Here is a 20,055-nt window from a genome sequence, read left to right on the forward strand (position 1 = left end):
TGACTTGGCTTGGAGAAGTGATTTAAAGAGACAAATGCCTTCTCCAAGCCAGCCTACAGGGTGTTGAGGACTTCGAGAGCCACATGTGGCTCCCAAGCCACAGTTTGGCCACCCCTGTATCCCCCGTATTGCAAGCTGAGGTTGGAATGAGGTCTTGCAGCTCTACTGCATCAATAGCTCTCTTATCTGGCTACCTATCTACTCACACTTTCCTGGCTGCTTATCTGTGCACTCATGATTGCAGGCAGGAAGGACTAACTAGCAGTGCCGATTTTGACGCGTGGTTGACTGAGCATGTTTCCGGACTCCTAAAAAAAGAAACGTGACACAACCAAATCAACTGTTCTCCTTCAGGCATCAGCATGCAGAACTGAAATTCTTTCACTCGATACTGTTCTCCCTCCCCTTCCAGTTATTAGCTGGCTCAGTCCCAAATAAGTATTCAGTATTTTTGTAGCAGGAACTCCTTTGCATATTAGGCCACACCCCACTGATGTAGCCAATCCTCCAGAATTTACAGGGCTCTTAGTACTGAGCCTACTGTAAGCTCTAGGAGGATTGGCTACATCAGGGGGTGTGGTCTAATATGCAAAGGAGTTTCTGCTACAAAAAAAGCCCTGGTGAGACTAGTAATCTCTCAGGAGTACATCTATATTAAAGTAGCCCTCACTCCAAATGTATTCATACATAGTCTGCAGGTATAGACCAGGCCAGTAGCATCTGCGTTTACCAGGAGGTGGGATCAAGCTTATGCCTACTTCTTTCCACCCTTGGGCCATAGTAGGGCTCTCCCTCAATTCTCCTTGTGATCACAGTTTCCAAGTTCCTTACCTAACAATCATTTCCTCTTGTATCTTTTTTCCCCCCTCCCAGAGTCTGAAATCAAAGGTGACATCCTGTACCTTGGGTATTACCAGTCTGCATTTGACTGGGACAATGAAACAGCAAAGGTTGGTGTTCCTCTGGGTCTGGAGTTTCTGATGCAGTGGGGAAGGGCGAACATGGGCGTACTGGTTCCTTATAAAGTATGAAGGTGTGGGTTGGGGGAGAGAAGTGGCCAGAATTTGGAAAGCAAATCTGAAGAGACTCAAGAACTGAGGTGTGTCTTTCTCTCCTCCTTTTCCTTTTTTCCCCATTAGCCCTTAGGCTTTTGGGTTTCGAACATCTTGGTACCAAAGACTAAACCTTCCTGGGATCAGTAGAATGGAACATTGATATGGCTAGAATTCAGTAAAATTACCCAGCTTTAGCATGACGTGGCCTCCAAGCTGTCCTGCCATAAAACCACTTATGTACAAATCCAGCTTGAAATTCTCTCGGGGGTGGAGGTTCCTATTCTCTCTCTTACTTCCCCCTTATTTTAGAGTTTGTAAACTAAGAGAGTCGATTTGGTGTAGTGGTTAAGTGCATAGACTCTCATCTGGGAGAACCAGGTTTGATTCCCCACTCCTCCACATGCAACTGCTGGAGTGACCTTGGGCCAGTCATAACTCTCTCAGAGGCTGTTTTGCTCAAGAGCAGTGTTGGGAGAGCACTCTCAGCCCCACCTACCTCACAGGAAGTCTGTTGTGGTGAAGGAAAGGAGATTGTAAGCTGTTCTGAGACTCTTTTGGGTAGCGAAGGGTGGGGTATAAATCCAATCTCTTTTTCTCTTCTTCTAAGCTCATGCACTTGGATGAACTCCAGGGGATCTTTCAGGCCCTGCAGTGGAATGAGGAACTTCTTTAAGAACATAAGAGAAGCCGTGTTGAATCAGGCCAATGGCCCATCCAGTCCAACACTCTGTCACACAGTGGCCAAACCTGCCCCCCCCCCCCAAGTGCCATCAGGAGGTTCACAAGTGAGGCTAGAAGCCCTTCCACTTTGCCCCCCCCCCCCCGCCAAGTACCAAGAATACAGAGCATCACTGCCCCAGGCAGTTCCAACAATATGCTGTGGCTAATAGCCACTGATGGACCTCTGCTCCATATTTTTATCCAATCCAATTTTAGACGTTACTAGAATGGTTATTAGATGTCTGCTCTTAATTACTAGTTATTATGGTGCTTAATAATTATTGACATCATCTATGTCAAGTATAAGTCAAGATGGGAACGTTAAAGCAGCAGTTTCCTGTTATTGCCTCTGTTCCATGTAACCAAAACAAAGTTGTTAAGATTTTATGCCAATAACCTTTCATAGTCATGACATGAACTTACCAATTTAGGTGAATGAAAGAAAACATACAAAGCAAGTTGGCCAGTCCAGGCTGGGTGTTTTTGATTACTTTTTACCCTCCCAACAGTTGGCCCCCCTAAGCTAGTAGAGTTAGGAGAGAATGCAGAGTATCAGAACAAAAAGCAACCTTTTGTACATAAGGGCCTTACCTGTGGTGACTTCAGAAGTAGTGAATATATTTCAGTTGGGGATTTTGTAGAGCATAACAGTATTGGGCTGCTAGCAAAGATATGTGTTAATTTCTGCCTCGTGGTTCTTTGGACCAGAAACCACCACATCAAAAGGTGTGTAATAAAGAATGGCTGGTCTGCACTCTGCAGGGCATGATTTGCTTACTTTCGAGTTCTTTTAAAATAACATTGTTTTGCATAGCAAGGGAAGTTTGTTCCTTCTGCCTTTCCACCCTCACCCTAGTCCCTGAAAGTCTGACAGTGTGCTCATTGCAAAACACTCAGCATAATTCTGGGGTGGTGCTTGTATAGCAGATGTTCTCATGCTCCAGGTAAACAGCTGTGTCATGTGCCATCTTCCAACTTCATGGCCACCCTTCCTCATTATTATGTATGGAAGACAGGAAGAAAGTTGATTCATTTGAAATGTGGTGTTGGCGAAGAGTTTTAGGGGCTCGCCAAAAAGACAAACAAGTGGGTTCTGGATCAAATGAAGCCTAAATTCTCCCTGGAAGCTAAAATGACTAAACTGAGACTGTTGCACTTGGTCCCATTATGAGAAGACACTGGGAAAAGGCAACAATGCTATAAAGAGTTGAAAGCAGCAGGAAAAGAGGAAGACCCACCTTGAGATGGATGGATTCGATCAAGGAAGCCCTGGCCCGCAGTTTGCAAGACCTGAGCAAGGCTGTTAACAATCAGATATTTTGGAGATCATTAATTCAGAGGGTCACCCTAAGTCAGAAGCAACTTGCTGGCACTACACACACACACGCAAATTAATGACTCTTCCCCTCCCCCCCCCAAAAAGTCCTAAAATTAACAGCCTTGTTCAGGTTTTGCAAACTGAGGACCACTGTGGCGTCCTTGACTGAGTCAGTCCGTCTCAGGTTGGGGCTTCCTCTTTTCCTGCTGCCTTCCACTTTCCCAGGCATTATTGTCTTTCCCAGCAACTCTTGTCTCCTCATAATGTGACCAAACAAAGTATGATAGCCTCAGTTTAGCTATTCTAACATAGGGAGAGTTCAGGCTTGATTTGATCTAGAACCCACTTGTTTGTCTTTTGGCAGTCCTTGGTATTTGTAAAGCTCTCCAACGCCACTTTTCTACTAATCTTTTTTCTTCCTGTCAGGCTTTCTTCATTGTCCAGCTTTTACATCCATGCATAGTAATGGGGAATCAGAAATTCAAGTCCCAATTCTGGGCAACTGGCCTTTTGCCGCTGCTTAAGAGGAACTTGCAGCTATTTTTAGAGGTAAATGAGGTTGAAAGGGTGAGACTGGGGTGGTTGAACAGAGTGAACCACTTCTGACTTTGAGGGAGAGGGCCCACATGCTTAATGCCTCTTGTGTTAAAACTAGGCGCAAACGAAAATTATTTATTTATTCGATTTATATCCTGCCCTCCCCACCGAGGCGGGCTCAGGGCAGCTGTCAGCATGTCATGGAGGAAAAGGGTTGTCAGCATGTCAGGAAGACAGGTTTCAAGCCATGGTGAGCTACTTTCCCTGCTGACAGGGAATTTGGAATGGAGAGGAATTGTGAAAAACATTGTCCCTCCCTCCCCCCCCCCCCCCCCCGCGCAGTCCAAAGTGGTACAACTCATCCAACCGCCTCAGCCCTCTGCCACCTCAATCTTCAGCATTTGCAGGCCGGGACTTAGAAGCGTGTCCTTGAGGCTTCTTGCCCCTTTCCCGGATGTGCTTCTGAGGCATCCTCTAACTCTCTTGCCCCTTGCAGGCTTCCAAGCAGCACAAGCTGAAGCGCTACCACAGCCAGACCTACGTCAACGGATCCAAGTGTAACCTGAACGGGAAGCCCAGGGAGGCTGAAGTCAGGGTGAGTGAGGGGAGCTGTATTGTGGCATGGGAGGGGGCGGAGGTGTCCTGAGGAGCGACGTCTCCTGGGACCCGCAAGGCCCTCCTTCAACGCGGGGCTTGCAGTTTGCTCCAAAACCGCAACTGAGTACAGAGCTCAGTTCCTCCAGAGGGTACAGAAGAAAACAACTGTGCACAGTAAATAGATAAATAATATTAAACCGTGGTTCTTGTATATCAAAATCTATCAGATACCACATAACTCAGTAGAATATAATTTCATTCATTAGGGAGAGTCCCACTGCAGAAGCAAGGAAATCCAGTTTAAGCCCAAAGGCAAAATATTCTGTTTGACATCAAGCAAAGATACTTAGTACATTTCCAAAGTATCTTTGCTTGACATCAGATTTAGAATATTTCAGGTATGTTTGTTTAACTTTCGATTTAAAAAAAAAAAAGTTGTTTCTTATATTGTAAAGTGTTTCTAATAAGAGGTGTTGCACCTTATAGAACAGATTGGCTCTTGGAAAAGCACCTTTATGCAAAACGTGGTCCTGAGTCGACTGATACGTAAGGAGAACTTTTGCTTTTGGAGCCGGACTTCTTCAGGGGATTGGATTCCATACAGAAATTTTGAAAAATTTTGAAGAAACTGAATGCTCTATGTGTACTTTTCTGTATATGAACTTGAACTGGATTTCCTTGTTTCTGCAGTGGGACTCTCCTTAATAAATGGAATTATGTTCTACTGTGTTACATGGTATCTTTGATTGTTAATAGATTTTGATATACAAGAACCACTATTTTTTTTATATTATTTTTTTATTGTGCACAGATTTTTTCCTTCTGTACTGTATAGCCACTTGCTATCCCCCTCCAGAGGATACAGCAGCTTAGGATGGGATCTGAGTCTGGGAGTAACCAAAGTCCTAGAGTGACGTCACATCCCCGTTGAGCTCCCTTGGCAGGCCATGCCCTGAAATCTTCAGGAATTTTCCAGTCGAAGTTGGCAGCCCAAAGGATGTTGATGAGCTGTAGAGTTCCTTCAGAACCAATAGGGGGAGATGTTTCTTGTATCTGCAGGAGATGACTTAGAAAGGGCCTGAATCCAGGAACATCTGGAACCTCCCTCTGCAATATCAGTGGGGGACGGAGCTGACAGACAAGTCTGCTCATGCTGCCAAGTTTTCTCCCTTGCAGTTGCCAGATGGCTGCCCTCCCGCCTTCCCACATGGTGAACCACTTCTGTTTACCACATCCTTTCAATCCCACCCGTCGCCTAAATAAGGACCCTCTGGGTAACTTGCAACTTACGTATTGCTTTCTTCCATTTTGTATTCACAACAAGCTTGTAAAGTAGGTTAGGCTAAGAGAAAGTGAGCAACCCAAGGTTGCCCAGTGAGCTTCGTGGCTGAGTGAAGGTTTGGGGGAGGGATGGTGGCTAAGTGGTAGAGCATCTGCTTGGTAAGCAGAAGGTCCCAGGTTTAATCCCCAGCAGCAACTAAAAAGAGTCCAGGCAAATAGGTGTGAAAAAACTCATCTTGGGACCCTGGAGAGTCGCTGCCAGTCTGAGTAGACAGTACTGACTTTGATGGACCAAGGGTCTGATTCAGTAGAAGGCAGCTTTATATGTTCATATGAACCTAGGTCTTTGCAGTCCTAGTCTGATTTTCAGACTCCTGTACCACCATGGGTCTCCCCAGGGTATGTCTGCACACCAAGCTTTGGTTTGCACATCACTTCCTGTTTAGATGGGCCTTTCCTGTCTAGGGGTTTGTCTGACCTCCATTACAGCAGCTGTTCTTTCTGTACCCACATGTGCCCATTGGGTTAGTTGGCACTTTGACCTTTAGCCTTTTAAATTTAATTTTAGCAGTTTTGGGAGGGGGAGTTGTATTTTGTGTGTGTGTGCACCTGGAAGTTATGACATCCTCTGGGTACTTGGAGGGTTTTCAGAGAGGTGACTGGATAAAGCCTGCTCCTGTCCTCCTGACTTCTGGTATTCCAAGGAGGTCTCCCATCCAAGTGCCATCAGCGTTGACCCTGCTTAGCTGCCAAAATCTGACAAGATTGAGCTTGTTTGGGTGTAGTGGTTAAGTGTGCGGACTCTTATCTGGAAGAACCGGGTTTGATTCCCCACTCCTCCACTTGCACCTGCTGGAATGGCCTTGGGTCAGCCATAGCTCTGGCAGAGGTTGTCCTTGAAAGGGCAGCTGCTGTGAGAGCCCTCTCCAGCCCCACCCACCTCACAGGGTGTCTGTTGTGGGGGAGGAAGGTAAAGGAGATTGTGACCACTCTGAGTGGAGGGCGGAATATAAATCCAATTTCTTCTTCTTCTACTTCTATTCTATTACTTCTGCTTCTTCTTCCACCCCTTCTTCCGCTCCTTCCCCTACTTCTACTTCTACTACTACTATCCAGGTCAGGACAAGGTGTTTTTTTTTTTTTTTTCAAAGCATGTAGTAACTTAAAAAACTAAATGTCCACACCTTCAGGGAGAACACCATACAGTAAAAGCAGGATTACAGCACAAGGTGCTAATCAAAAGCCCTTGCCAACAAACCAGCTTAATCCTCAGGCAACGGAATAGGAGTGCCTCTATTTTACAAGCTCAGAATCTGTCTGTGTGGACCATTAAGCGCAGCTACCAAGGCTCAGAGGTACAAAGCAGCTTCTCAAAGGTGTGGAGAGCACCTTCTCCACTAGCGAAGCAGAAAAGCATTCAGGCCTCTTGACTCTGTCCTGCGGCTGCTTGCAGTGGAGCCAGCCAAGGTGAATTTCACTTTAGCTGAGCGACTTGAATCCTATTCCAGTGCCTGCCCACAGGGCTCTCACTCCAAACCATCTCTCTGCCTTCCTCTTACCCAGATTTGTGGAATGTCGTCCAGGGGAGAGGCTCGAGGCACGCCAGCTTTGATATCTGGCAAATCTGTTTAAGAGGAGTTTGGTAGGCAAGCATAGAATGATAAGCTAGAGCCCGTCTGAATGGGCAGCTCCAGGCTAGATGACCCAGGTCCAAAGTGGCAGCAGAAAGTGCCATCAAGTCGCAGCTGACATATGGCGACCCCATTGGTGTAGTGGTGAAGTGTGCGGACTCTTATCTGGGAGAACCGGGTTTGATTCCCCACTCCTCCACTTGCAGCTGCTGGAATGGCCTTGGGTCAGCCATAGCTCTGGCAGAGGTTGTCCTTGAAAGGGCAGCTGCTGGGAGAGCTCTCTCATTCCCACCCACCTCACAGGGTGTCTGTTGTCGGGGGGAAGATAAAGGCGGTTGTGACCACTCTGAGACTCTGATTCAGAGAGGAGGGTGAGGTATAAATCTGCAGCCTTCTTCTTGGTGCTTTCAAGGCAAGAGACCTTCAGAGGTGGCTTGCTATGGCTTGCCTCTGTGTAGCAACCCTGGACTTCTCTGGTGGTGTCCCATCCTTGTGCTCTCCAGGGCTGACTGTGCTCAGCCTCCAGGCTCTGGTGAGATCAACCTAGCATGGGCCATCCAGCTCAGGGCCTATATAAGGCAACTTCACATAGTTTTGTCTTCTGAATACGTTGATTGCAGTTCCTGTGCGAGGAAGGCTCGAGTGACTACATCGCCCGTGTGGATGAGCCGCAGTCCTGCTCCTACGTGCTGACTGTCCACACCACCCGCATCTGCAACCACCCGTTCCTGCGACCGCCGTCCACCGCCACCCCCCAGACCATCCGCTGCCATCCGGCCCTGAGCCCCACAGAGTACGTGGAATACGTCAAGGCTCAAGTGTGTGAGTATGCCGAGGAGGAGGTGGGAGCCAGTTTGGCGTAGTAGTTAAGTGTGTGGACTCTTTATCTAGGAGAACCGGGTTTGATTCCCCACTCCTCCACTTGCACCTGCTGGCATGGCCTTGGGTCAGCCATAGCTCTGGCAGAGGTTGTTGTCCTTGGAAGGGCAGCTGCTGTGAGAGCCCTCTCAGCCCCACCTTCCTCACAGGGTGTTTGTTGGGGGTGGGGAGGAAGGTAAAGGAGATTGTGACCACTCTGAGATTCAGAGTATAGGGCAGGATATAAATCCAATATCATCATCTTCAGACTGATTTGAGTGTTAATGAGTTTTTCAGGAGAAAGTTTGTGTCATCATTACAAAAGAACTCTTTTGCTGGCACTATGAGGAAACCAGCAGGAACTACTCTGAACCATGCTTTCAGAGAAATAATGTGTCTTAAAACTTACATTGTCTTCCCTCCCATCACTGGGAGCAAGTTCTAGTTTTTAAAAAAATACTGTACAATGCAATCCCAGAATATAGTAACAGTGCCTTGAAATCTGAGCACGAAGCCCATGATGCTGCAGATGAGTCACTCCTGCATTTGAATCCCTCCAGGCTGACGGAGGTGGCTTACCTGCCCCTCATTCTACCTGACAGGCCACTGATGAGAGTTCCATCAGAGAGGAAGGAGGATTCCTTGGGAGTAGAGGGTCTTTGATTACAAAAACAAACTTGAAAAGGTTTAAGCGTTAGGGTTAAAAGACAGCGGTTCATGCAACTGGCCTCTGTCTCCCAGCCCTGCTTCTTCAAGCCTGATTACATAAGAACATAAGAGAAGCCATGTTGGATCAGGCTAATGGCCCATCCAGTCCAGCACTCTGTCACACAGTGGCTAAAAAAACCAGGTGCCATCAGGAGGTCCACCAGCAGGACCAGAACACTAGAAGCCCTCCCATTGTTGCCCCCCTCCCCAGAAAGCACCAAGAATAGAGAGCATCACTTGCCCCAGACAGAGAGTTCCATCTCTACCTGGTGGCTACTAGCCACTGATGGACCTCTGCTCCACATGTTTATCCAGTCCCCTCTTAAAGCTGTCTATTCTTGTAGCTGCCACCACCTCCTGTGGCAGTGAATTCCAGGTATTAATCATTCTTTCTAATATCTTGGTTCTCATTCCAAATTTTGTGCAACCTGTGGCAGAATCGACCCGATTCAACCTTCAGACCCAGTCCCATCAACTCCCTTTTGGGTTGCCAACTCCTGGAGGAAGCTAACCTTCCTGCCACTTGGGTGCACTGCCACCACTTGCTCAATTTAGGGGTTCCTGACTGAGAGGAACAGGACTCCCAATCCCCCTTTCCAGTTCTGAGGTATGGCCTCAAGGTCCTCTGCCAACCCAGCACCTGGTTATCACAGAGACCGAAGTCCTTCTTTGGGAGACCTCTGGAGGATTGGCACCCTTGCCAACTGTATGCCTTTCCCCTTCCCTGGACTCGCCTCTTACAGTAGCGTGGTCTAAGGCGATTGAGGAATCTTTGTGGTACAGAGGGACTACCTTTTACACAGACAAAACATTTATTTAAAACATACAACTATTTATAGGCATTTTTAAAAAGTGAACAGAAGCAACAAATCATAGTAGGAAGAAAAAATGTTCCTTCTCTCCCTATCAAACTACTTCTCTCCCTATCATACTGCAGGACAGGCACCTCACTTGGACTGTTGCAAGCCAGACTCAATTCCAAACTCAAACTGAAGGCTTCCCACCAAAAATCTCTAATATAAAACCCAGTTCCCACCCAGGAACTGGTCTACCCTCCTGCAGCTTTCTGGGAGACCAGCTTGAAAGACTTCCTGTCTCTCTAGGAAGCCTCCTCAGAATTGCTGCTTCCAGACAGGAGGGGAGGGGGGAGGAGGAAGAGACTAGGCCCCAAAGCCTTCTTTGAGTTTGACAGCCTCTTCCTGCCAACTCCCAGATAAACCTAACCTAAAATGTCATTTCTCCACACAACCCCCAAACAAACAAGGCATCTTTCACTTCTGTTAAGTTAGTTCTCTGATGGCCATTTTTGGCTTTTGACCCAGAATAGTTCTGACTCTGGCTGTTCCTATTTCAGATGTTTCCCACGTTGTGTCAAAAGAGCTGTGGGACAGGAGAACAATATGGGTCACTTTAGCACCAACTGTGAAAGAATTCCTGGCTCATTCTGCCAGTGATGGAATTTGGCATTTCTGACCGCTTCGATATTCAGTGTTACAAAGCTGGTCTTTTCGGCACGTGCGGTTGGCGGATCCTTGTGTGAGTTTGGGTTCTCTCTCTTTGTCAGGTATTAACATTTTCTCTCTCCCCCCACACACAACAGCTGACACCAAGCGCAAAGTGGAGGAGATTTCTGAGGAACTGAAGACTCTGGACACCCGGCTGTGGAATGAGAGGGATGCCAGTGCTGCTGGTGCTGGTGCTCTGGATTCAGATGGAAATGGTATGGCCCTGCTCATAGAATCATAGAGTTGGAAGGGACCTCCAGGGACATCGAGTCCAACCCCCTGCACAATGCAGGAAATTCTCCCCCTAAATTCACAGGATCAGCATCGCTGTCAGAGGGCCATCTAGCCTCTGCTTAAAGACCTCCAAGGAAGGAGAGCCCACCACCTCCCAAGGAAGCCGGTTCCACTGAGGAACCGCTCTAACGGTGAGGAAGTTCTTCCTAAGGTTGAGCCAGAAACTCTTCTGATTTAATTTCAACCCATTGGTTCTGGCCTGTGAAAGGAAGCCCTGCAGGGGTCCTGTGGAAGTCAGGTGCATGGGGAGAAGGGAGGCGGAGCCATTGCCTTGAACTCAGAAATGGGTTTACATGGTCTTTTTTTTTTAAGTGAAAGAACAAAGCTTTTGAATACCTAGTATAAAGCTATATCTATATTGACCTTGGCCACGTGAGCCAAAAGGTATGCACAAGGTTCTTGCAGTTCACCATTTCTTGGCTTTTAACTGCGCATAGCCAACCTAAATTCTGTCAGCGCAAACCTGGGGATCCAAAACTTGTGGTTTGCACTTTGCCTTTTGGAAATAGCAGTCACAATATAATCACTTGCTGTGCTCGGTCAGATTTGGTTTAATCTACCATAACATGTTTGGATCGTGTACAGCCCATGCATTGGGAAAGTTTCATTCAGGACACAGAGTTTGCAGCTGCTCCCACAACCTGGTAATTGGTGGTTCTAGTTTTAGTCATGACTAATAGACCTCACCTTCTTGACGTGGTGGAAGGGGAGAAGAGAGAGCATGCTGAAGCCAGAGTGCTGGAGATATACAGATGTTCTCTGGGAAAGCAGTTCTCGTATGTGAGGGTGATCTCGCTGTGACATCTGTCACCCCATTGATCACCAGGGTTGATTAGACTGATCTGGCTGGCTAGGTGGGTGTCCCCTACCTTCCTTACCGTTCCTTGTGCGTCCCTCCCAAAGCTGTGCGCTCGGTGGAAGAGGACGATCATCCCAGCTAGAAGGACTGTACTGTTTTTCAGCCAAGGGTATACAATAGCTGCACTCCTCCACTAGAACCTCCAAACAATCTCAAGGTCCATTTGTAGGAGAGCAGTTCTCAGCTGAACAAATAGCCATGAGTGTAAATTTGTTTCATTGGCGGGAGGGGGAAATATCAGTGCCACTTGAATTCATCACTGTTGCAACTCTCTGATGTGCTGTGCTCCAGTATTCAAGTCACTTGATGCATTCTTGGTACTTAAGCCCGTGGGATATGGGAAAACTCAGAATCCCTACTCCATTATGGAATTCAGCTGGGTGACCTTGGGCCAGTTACTTGCTCTAAGTTTCACCTATCCTATAGGGTTGTTGTGAGGATAAAATTGTGGGGGGGAGGGGATGGTTTTATAAGCCACTTCAAGTCCCCCATTGATGGAAAAGGTCTAGATATCTAAATGAAAACTTGTGCAGAATGCAGACCACAGGTGAGGTCCTTCTCCATACAGGGGTTCTGCTCAGGGGTTGTTTTGTAGAAAAATAGGTGGCAGAGCTCATTACCATAACTCATTAGCATATGCCACCACCACCCCAGCCAAAAGCAACCCAATACAAGAAAGGAGAGCCCTGGGCGAGTGAGGCCTGTTTGGGCTAGCTAGAGATCGAACCAGCCCAAGCAGGCCTCACTCATGTGGGGCTCTCCTGGACTGCCCCCCCCCCAGTCAAAAGGCCAGCAAGCCACCCACCACCCAAAATCACATAAGTAGAGAAAGGGTGGCGTGGGCTTCTCCAGGGGTTAATGAGGGCTGCTGGGAGTGTGGCAAAGCCCCTGATTGCTGGCTGCCTGCCTGCTCTCCTAATCCAGGGATTGTTATGCAGCTCCACCTATTATTCAGTGGACAAGGTGGGGAGGAGGAGGGGGAACCCTCAGAAAGGTTCAGGAGCTGTGCTCCTGTGAGCTCCTGCTGAATTAGAGGCCTGGTTCTGCTCATCCCTTTTCTTGTTTTAAATGCAGTTGCCATGTGGGTTGGCCCATTCATGTGCAGCAGTGACATCCCGGTGATCAGCAGCCCGAGTTGGTGCACAGCTGGCATGTGGTAATGTGACACATGAACAGGCCAACTTGAAATTATGCCAACTCACCTGTGGCTACTTAAGTTTGCGCAACATTTTCTGCTTCAGTTGTCATGGGAAGGAGTGGGGTGCTGTCCAGGGTGCTGAAGGCCTGCCTCCTGATTCCTAGAAATCCTCTTCAGGTCTTCTGTTTTTCCTGTCCCAGGGCTTCAAACCCTCTAGGCATACAATGTTCCCTTTAATCCCCCCCACTGAGTGGAACAGTTCACATCCTGAGCAGACTAGAACTGCTGTAATCTTCAGATGGACAGTGCAAGACCCTGCGTGGCTCCAGACTGCTGCTAAGCGGGGCTTCCTGTGTTCATGAGCGGCCGCTCACACGCACAGCTTGGAGGGAACACCAGGGCTTTTTTTTTTGTAGCAGGAACTGCTTTGCATATTAGGCCACACACCCCTGATGTAGCCAATCCTCCTGGAGCTTACAGGGCCTACTGCAAGCTCCGGGACGATTGGCTACATTAGGGGGTGTGGTCTGATATGCAAAGGAGTTCCTGCTACAAAAAAAGCCCTGGGGAACACTGCTAGGCAAAGCCCACCTTTGCAGCCTTCAGCACTGGAATCTGCGAAATGGGAGTTGAGATTCTCAACATTTTGTCCCAAGCAAGCGATGGGGGCTGCAGTTGTAAAACTCTCCTACTTCCCCACCCTCTTACACTTTCCCATTCCCTGTTGGCCAGTGTCTCCAGCTCCTCCACCTGAGAGTGAATCGAGTGACGATGCTGACTTCTGGAACAGAGTGCTGCAGGGAGATGGGAAAACAGCCCAGGTGTCAGACCAAGCAAAGGTAAGATGCTGCCTTGGGACCTGGTGCAGGTTGTTTTTAGGGGTCTGCAGTTTTGTTTGTTTGTTTGTTTGTTTGTTTGTTTGTTTGTTTTATTCATTCATTCATTCATTCATTCCGCAACTTATATCCCGCCCTTCCCACAAGTGGCTCAGGGCGGCTTACAACAGACAATAAAACAATAAAATCGGAACAAAGTTATTACATTTAAAATCAAGCATTTAAAAACCTAAAAACCTTAAAAAATTTTACATTAAAGCTATACAGTATAATCACAAAAATCTAGAAAGCTACATTTGTCCAGTCAGGCGTAATTCCTGACTTTGTTTTGTTTGTTTATATTGCCATTTTTGGGTTCAGGTCTATAGGACCTGGAAAAAAAAATCAGGATTCCCAAATAATCCTAGATCAGATTCCAGTATGTCATTCAGATCTGGGATTCTTTGGAAATCCTGAAAATTTTTGGGTCCAATTGACCCGAACCAAAAAAATGGCAGAAAAACAATTCCAGCCTGATCCTGGGGCTGGGCTGGCTTGGCTTCTCCTGCAGCCTGGTTTAAACTGAGCTGCAGGAAAAGGCAGCACAGAGCTGCACCTGCAGGGACTGGTGGGTGATGGGCTTCCCAACGCAATCCCAGCTGGGCTGCTCTCTCCTGCCCATCTGGGCAGGAGGAGATGGCAGTGCAGAGCTGCGCCTGCAGGGGGTGACAGGCTCTCTGCAGGCACACCGATCCCAGCTATTGCTTGCCTCTGCTTCCTGTGGCTTTGTGCTCTTTTACTTTTTTCTTGTTCTGGTTGTTTTAAACTGATTCCCATAAGCTGTCTATAGTGTTTTTAAAGAGAACAGGGTGCACGTGTATTAAAGAAGTCTACAGATGTTAAAGGACCAGCAGTTGCAGGGTGGGGTACTGAGTCTTGCAAGGGTTGGCATGGAACAATGCTCTGGGGAGGAGGCAAAAGCTATTGGCTTAGTACAGGTCTTCCTGTTTGCTGTGCTCAAATATTTCAGAAAGTGTAGATAACTGGTGGTGGCAAGAGCTGTCAAGGCACTACTGACTCATGGTGATCCTGTAGGGCTTCCAAAGCAAGAGATGTTCAGAAGTAGTGGCCATTGCCTGCCTCTGCATAGCGATCCTGGGCTTCCTTGGTGGACTCCCCTCCAAGTACTAACCAGGGCTGATTCTGATCAGCTTCTGAGATCTGATGAGATCAGGCTAGCCTGGGCCATCCAAGTCAGGGCAAGCCTATCATAATGAGTAGGAAGTCTGAAAGACTTCCCTGTCTGACTCTGCAGCAGTGGTTCCTCTGTTGCATTCAAGCCATTCCTCTAGAATGCCAGTTTGGTGTGGTGGTTAAGTGCGCAGGCTCTTATCTAGGAGAACCGGGTTTGATTCCCCACTCTTCCGCTTGCACCTGGCCTTGGGTCGGCCATAGCTCTCCTAGGAGTTGTCTTTGAAAGGGCAGCTTCTGGGAGAGTTCTCTCAGCCCCAGGTTTGATTCCCCACTCCTCCACTTGTACCTGCTGGAATGGCCTTGGGTTAGCTATAGCTATCGCAGGACTTGTCCTTGAAAGGGCAGCTGCTGTGAGAGCCCTCTCAGCCCCACCCACCTCACAGGGTGTCTGTTGAGGGAGGAGAAGGTATAGGAGATTTTAAGCCGCTCTGATACAGGGAGAAGGGCGGGGTATAAATCTGCAATTCTTCTTCTTCTTGTGTCCTGTTCTGCAGGAGGAAGAGCCCATCATGAAGACAGCAGACAATCACCTAGCAGGTAAGCAGGGGCATGTGGTCTGAAGGTGCTGAATAGGGTTAGAGCTGTGAAGAACAATTCTCTGTGGATCAGGCAACTTTCGGTGTGACTAGCTCTGTAGCTTTGGTGGGGTCATCCTGAAGAGCATCCAGGAAGCCACTCTTTGTCTCGCTTCTTTCCCTCCCCCGGATTGGTTTCCCATCACGCTGCTTCACTGACCTCTGGCTGGCTACCTGCCCTGCTCTCTAATCTACTAAAAGTAAGTTAGTATCTGTGAGAGCCGCCTCTTCCTGCAATAGGTTTATATTCATCAGTGTAGATTATCTGTTACTGAAAGGGCATGTAGGGAACTAATTGCCAGAGGCTAAAAGTGCAGGGTTCTGTTCATGGTTTCTAGTGCTGGACATACTCCCTAGCTTTCATTTGAAAAAAGAACTCTCAAACTTTTCACCAAGATAACAGACATTTTTGATCAGACACAGTAGTGTGTAGAAATGTTTGCTTGTGTGTGTGTGTCTCTGGATCGGGGTGGACAAACTTGCTTAATGTAAGAGCCACATAGAATAAATGCCAGATGTTTGAGAGCCGCGAGACATGAATGTTAGGTGTTTGAGAGCTGCAAGATAGGAAGGAAAGTAAACAGATGGGGGGAGAGATGGAAAGAAAGCAACTTTATCTTTAAATGCATTCTCTAAGCCACTGACTGGCTTAGCTTGGCAAAGTGATTTATAGCGACAAATGCGTTTTCCAAGCTGGCTGATGGGGCTGTGGAGGCTTCGAGAGCCACACAATATGTGTAAAAGAGCCACATATGTCTCCCAAGCCACAGTTTGGCTACCCTTGCTCTGGATCCACTCGCACAGTTCATTTCGTTTTTGCCAGGGATGGAGCAAAGAGTTCTACAGGGCACCACATTTTCCCCATCCTGAAAATTTTTTCACCCTCCTTACCTTCTCAAAAAGAGACCCATACAGTTTTAAACAGTTTTCTCTTTTCGGTCTTAACAAAAATCAGGATCTTGGAATGAGACCATTGAAAGCTTCTGTGGTGTGCAGACAGAGCACAGGCACCTCTGGTTATTGCAGTTAGCAAAGTGAAGGCACTTCTCTTAAACTGGGTACCTCAGTCAATAGTGTGCAGCAGGTAACTGTTTCCACAGTTAACCACAGAGAAATGTGGCACTGAGGACTAGAAACTCTGCTCATGCCAGCTAGTAAGTTCATGGGTGACGATAACCCAAGTTTATCAATTCCAGGTCAAACTCTTTTCTACAGCTTCACTGTTTTGCTGTGTGCAGGACAGGCATGAACAGCTGTGTGTGTATCTTCTAACTCATCCAATGAGCACAGAAATTGGCACTGGGTGCAAAATTTGAGACTTCAAGAATCTTTACTTTTATTTAAAAGTATCAAAATATTGAGGAGCATGTGGCTTTTTTAGGAAGCCACTAACTTTGAGGATAGCAGGAAGTGAATATGAAGTAAGCAGGGGTGGCCACCGGTGGCCACCCCTGGTATATAGTTCTTGCAGATAACACAAACTGAAGAGGAGGGTCAGGGGCTTCTGCTCAGAAAGGGAATAAACTTTTCACTGCAAATATGTGCCCAAGTCCAGTTTTTCTTGCTGTGTACTGCGTTGTGTGTAAACTCGGTGGTGGTGGAAACTGCCCACAAGTCACAGCTGACATAATGGCAACCCCACAGGGTTTTCAAGGCAAGAGAAATTCAAAGGTGGTTTGCCCACTGCCTGCCTCTGTGCCATGACCCGGTATTCCTTGGAGGTCTCTCATCCAAATACTATCCAGGGCTGATCCTGTTTAGCTTTCAACATATGGCTACATCAGTGAGGGCTATTGGCGAAGCTTATCAATGTACAAAACTGCCTCTTCCCAAGCATCTTCAGGGTCTCCAGCAGAGAAGAGGCTTTCCAATATCAGCTACAAGAGGTCCTTTACCTGGAGATGCCAGGGGTTGCACCTGGGACCTTTGTGCATGCTTCCACATAGTCTTGGGCTGGGCTTTTTTTGCAGCAGTAACTCCTTTGCATATTAGGCCACACACCCCTGATGTAGCCAATCCTCCTGGAGCTTACAGGGCTCTTAGTACAGGGCCTACTGTAAGCTCCAGGAGGATTGGCTACATCAGGGTGTGTGGCCTAATACGCAAAGGAGTTCATGCTATAAAAAAAGCCCTGTTCTTAGGAGAAGCAGTTCGAGCTAAATACCAGTTGCCAAGAGGGTCTAATGTTTGTTAACCTGTAACCTTTCAGATTTCAAGAAAAAAATCCATTTCAAAGTTATCCGGAACCCAGGGGACCTGGTTCAGTTCATTCACGAGCTGAAAGACAGTGCTCGGAAGGTAAGGAGTTTCTGTGGGTGGGGTGGGGCGGGGCATCACCTTCTTTAATTTTGTGACCTGTTTAAATTTGCAGTGAGAGTGTGGCCTAGTGTCAGGCTTCATCCATGGCCTTCTGGGAAGACGTAAGGAAACACGGATGTCATCCAACTGAAAAGTCCTGTGTTCAATTGTACAGTTATCTGTGTTTTTGCTGCTCCTTCCAGAAGGCTGTGGGGCAACAAGATACTAGTTGCCTTGTACCCCTGTTGAACACCGTTCTATGCTGGGAGCAGACAAAGGTCTTATGGTGTGAAATCTCCTATTCTTCTCCCCCTCCCCTCCACCTTTAACAGTTTCTAAGCCCCTCCTTTGTTTTCCTCAGAGTAAAGAGAAAGCCAGCTCCTCAGAGACAGCAGCACAAGAAACCCCACCCAAAAGTGAGCTGGCAGCAGAGCAAGAGCATTCTGAGGAAGGAGGAGGAGGACAAGAGGATGAGGAAGAGGAAGACCTGCTGGGCAAGTTTGAAAAAGAGCTGGAGGACATCTTTCTGCCCAAGTCAGAGATGGCCAAGCTGAAGGAAGAGGTGAAATCGGAGATGGAGAAAGAGTTTGACAACATCATTGATGAGGTGAGGAGCTTTAAGCGGGCCTGACTGCCTTCTGACCTGGTCTTCAAAATACTTAGTAGAGCCATTCTTGGAGCCAAACTACACATTACAACAGATACAGGGAAATTTAGCGGTTTAAAAATTGCCACGGCTGTCTCAGCAGTAGGAAGGGCAGAGGAGGGAGGGAAAGATTACCTGGTGCCAATTGGGCCCTCACAACAGTTTTTAAGCAGCTAAATTTTCTTCTAAAATGGCATCAGCAAGCAAGATTTGCCCTCTTGTTCACGGTAACATCTGGTTTGATTGTTGGCATTCTTCCTGGTTTCTGTGCAAGTAAGCGCTAAGGCTTTTTCTTTTTTTTTCCTTTGGAGGGGAAAATGTCAGGGTGGGCGTGATGGAGATGGGAACTCAGCTGCCCCGTAATACTAGAACTCATTAAGGTTGGTAAATTCAGGATTGACAAAAGGATGTGCTGTTGATGCATGTGCAACTCTGTGAATATGGCCCACTTCCTTGAATGGAATCCACAAACCTGACCTCAGAAGCCAAGTGTGAAAAAGGGTATTTCTCCACAACCTCTGTTTTAGAGGTTGTAATGGATGTCTAGCCATCAGCCCTTGGGAGTTATAAATCTACCCAAATCTGGATTGACACTGAAGTAAACTCACAGGGACAAGAAGGCTTTCTTTTATGAGGGAACAAGAACAAAGTCTGTTCAGAAAGAAACACACAGCCAAAGTAAACAGGAGTTGTGGAGATGCTGGTGTTGCGGGAGTCAGGAGTTGTGGGATGTTGAATTCTACAGTATGTGATGAGGGAAGAAATGTGATGATGGGCAGCTTTAAAACATTTAAATACAGCCAAGTTCTGCAGCTAAAGCTCACATCTGACCCTGCAAGGCCTACTGTAATGTTCAGTTGCCTACATGGGAACTTAACCCAAAGATACTCTTGAGGTCTTTCTTTCCCAGCTGTTAGACTAACCTTTCTCTCACAACTTCCAGTCTCTCTGGGCTCTTCCATGCTCTTGTTTTTATTGCTTATGTGCCCCTGTTGCTTCGTGCTTTTTCCCCATAATTATTTTGCTCTCTCTGCTGGTTGTTTTGATATTACATGGCTGTATCTCCAGCATAGTTCCCTGCACTTTAAAACTGCAGGGAAATGTGCTGGAGATACAGTAATGTAATGTCGAAATGACCACAAGAGGAAGTAAAACGTGTGTGGGAAAGAAAAAAAATGGGGCACCCAAGCTACGAAAATGAGACTATGGAAAAGACCTCAGTCTCAGCCTGCAAAACTTTACCGTCTAAACCAAGGGTGTCAAACATGCAGCCCAAGGGCCAGATCAGGACCCCAGAGGGCTCCTATCAGGCCCGCAAGCAACTCACATCTGCTTCCTTCTCTCTCTCTTTTGCTTGCTTCTGCATCACAGCTTGCTTGGCCAGGCTTGTTCAATTGCTCAGATGCTACAGAGCAAAGCCTCCGTTTCCTCCATTGGCTGACCAGCACATGAAGCAACTTATGTACATAAGCTTGCAATGCCCAGCCATTTCATGTTTTCCTCTGGGTCTTAGGCTCAAAGTATTGACCATGAGATTTCTGTAAAGAATGTCAGTAAATCAAAGTAGGTTTGCAACTTACGTGCACCCCCCCCTAAACAACAGCTGAACAGCATGCTCAAGATTGCTATGGCACAGACATTGTCTCCAGATTTTGATGCAATAATTCAGAGCAAGCGGTGTCAGCTATCAGAGACCATTAAATAAACAAAATATTGCAAGAGTGCTGATCTTTTAAGCATATTTTAAGTTTTAAAAAAATCTTTAATTGTGTTTGTCTATATTCTTTATAAAGTTTATCTCTTCACTACCTGGCATTTCATTTTATGACACACATGGCCTGGCTGGACAAGGTCTCATTTATGTAGGATTCGGCCCTCATAACAAAATGAGTTCGACACCCCTGGTCTAAACCTCCCCATCAGATCTCAGCTTTTTCTCTCAGTCTTTTGCTCTGCATCCCGGGGA

The 20,055-nt window shown here is 47.1% G+C and overlaps 1 protein-coding gene across 1 annotated transcript in view; it reads left to right on the forward strand.

The window, feature by feature from the left end:
• Window positions 1-20,055, forward strand: part of OS9 (OS9 endoplasmic reticulum lectin) — a 47,505-nt gene that overhangs the window by 15,301 nt on the left and 12,149 nt on the right. Inside the window, exons 4-11 of the mRNA XM_060252618.1 lie at window positions 874-950; window positions 4,127-4,225; window positions 7,760-7,961; window positions 10,306-10,425; window positions 13,234-13,340; window positions 15,065-15,107; window positions 17,355-17,443; window positions 17,805-18,050. Of these exons, the coding sequence (XP_060108601.1) occupies window positions 874-950; window positions 4,127-4,225; window positions 7,760-7,961; window positions 10,306-10,425; window positions 13,234-13,340; window positions 15,065-15,107; window positions 17,355-17,443; window positions 17,805-18,050 (983 nt within the window). The remainder of the gene's footprint in view (window positions 1-873; window positions 951-4,126; window positions 4,226-7,759; window positions 7,962-10,305; window positions 10,426-13,233; window positions 13,341-15,064; window positions 15,108-17,354; window positions 17,444-17,804; window positions 18,051-20,055) is intronic.

This window comes from Heteronotia binoei, chromosome 13, assembly GCF_032191835.1.
Source record: "Heteronotia binoei isolate CCM8104 ecotype False Entrance Well chromosome 13, APGP_CSIRO_Hbin_v1, whole genome shotgun sequence".
NCBI classification, from domain to species: domain Eukaryota; kingdom Metazoa; phylum Chordata; class Lepidosauria; order Squamata; family Gekkonidae; genus Heteronotia; species Heteronotia binoei.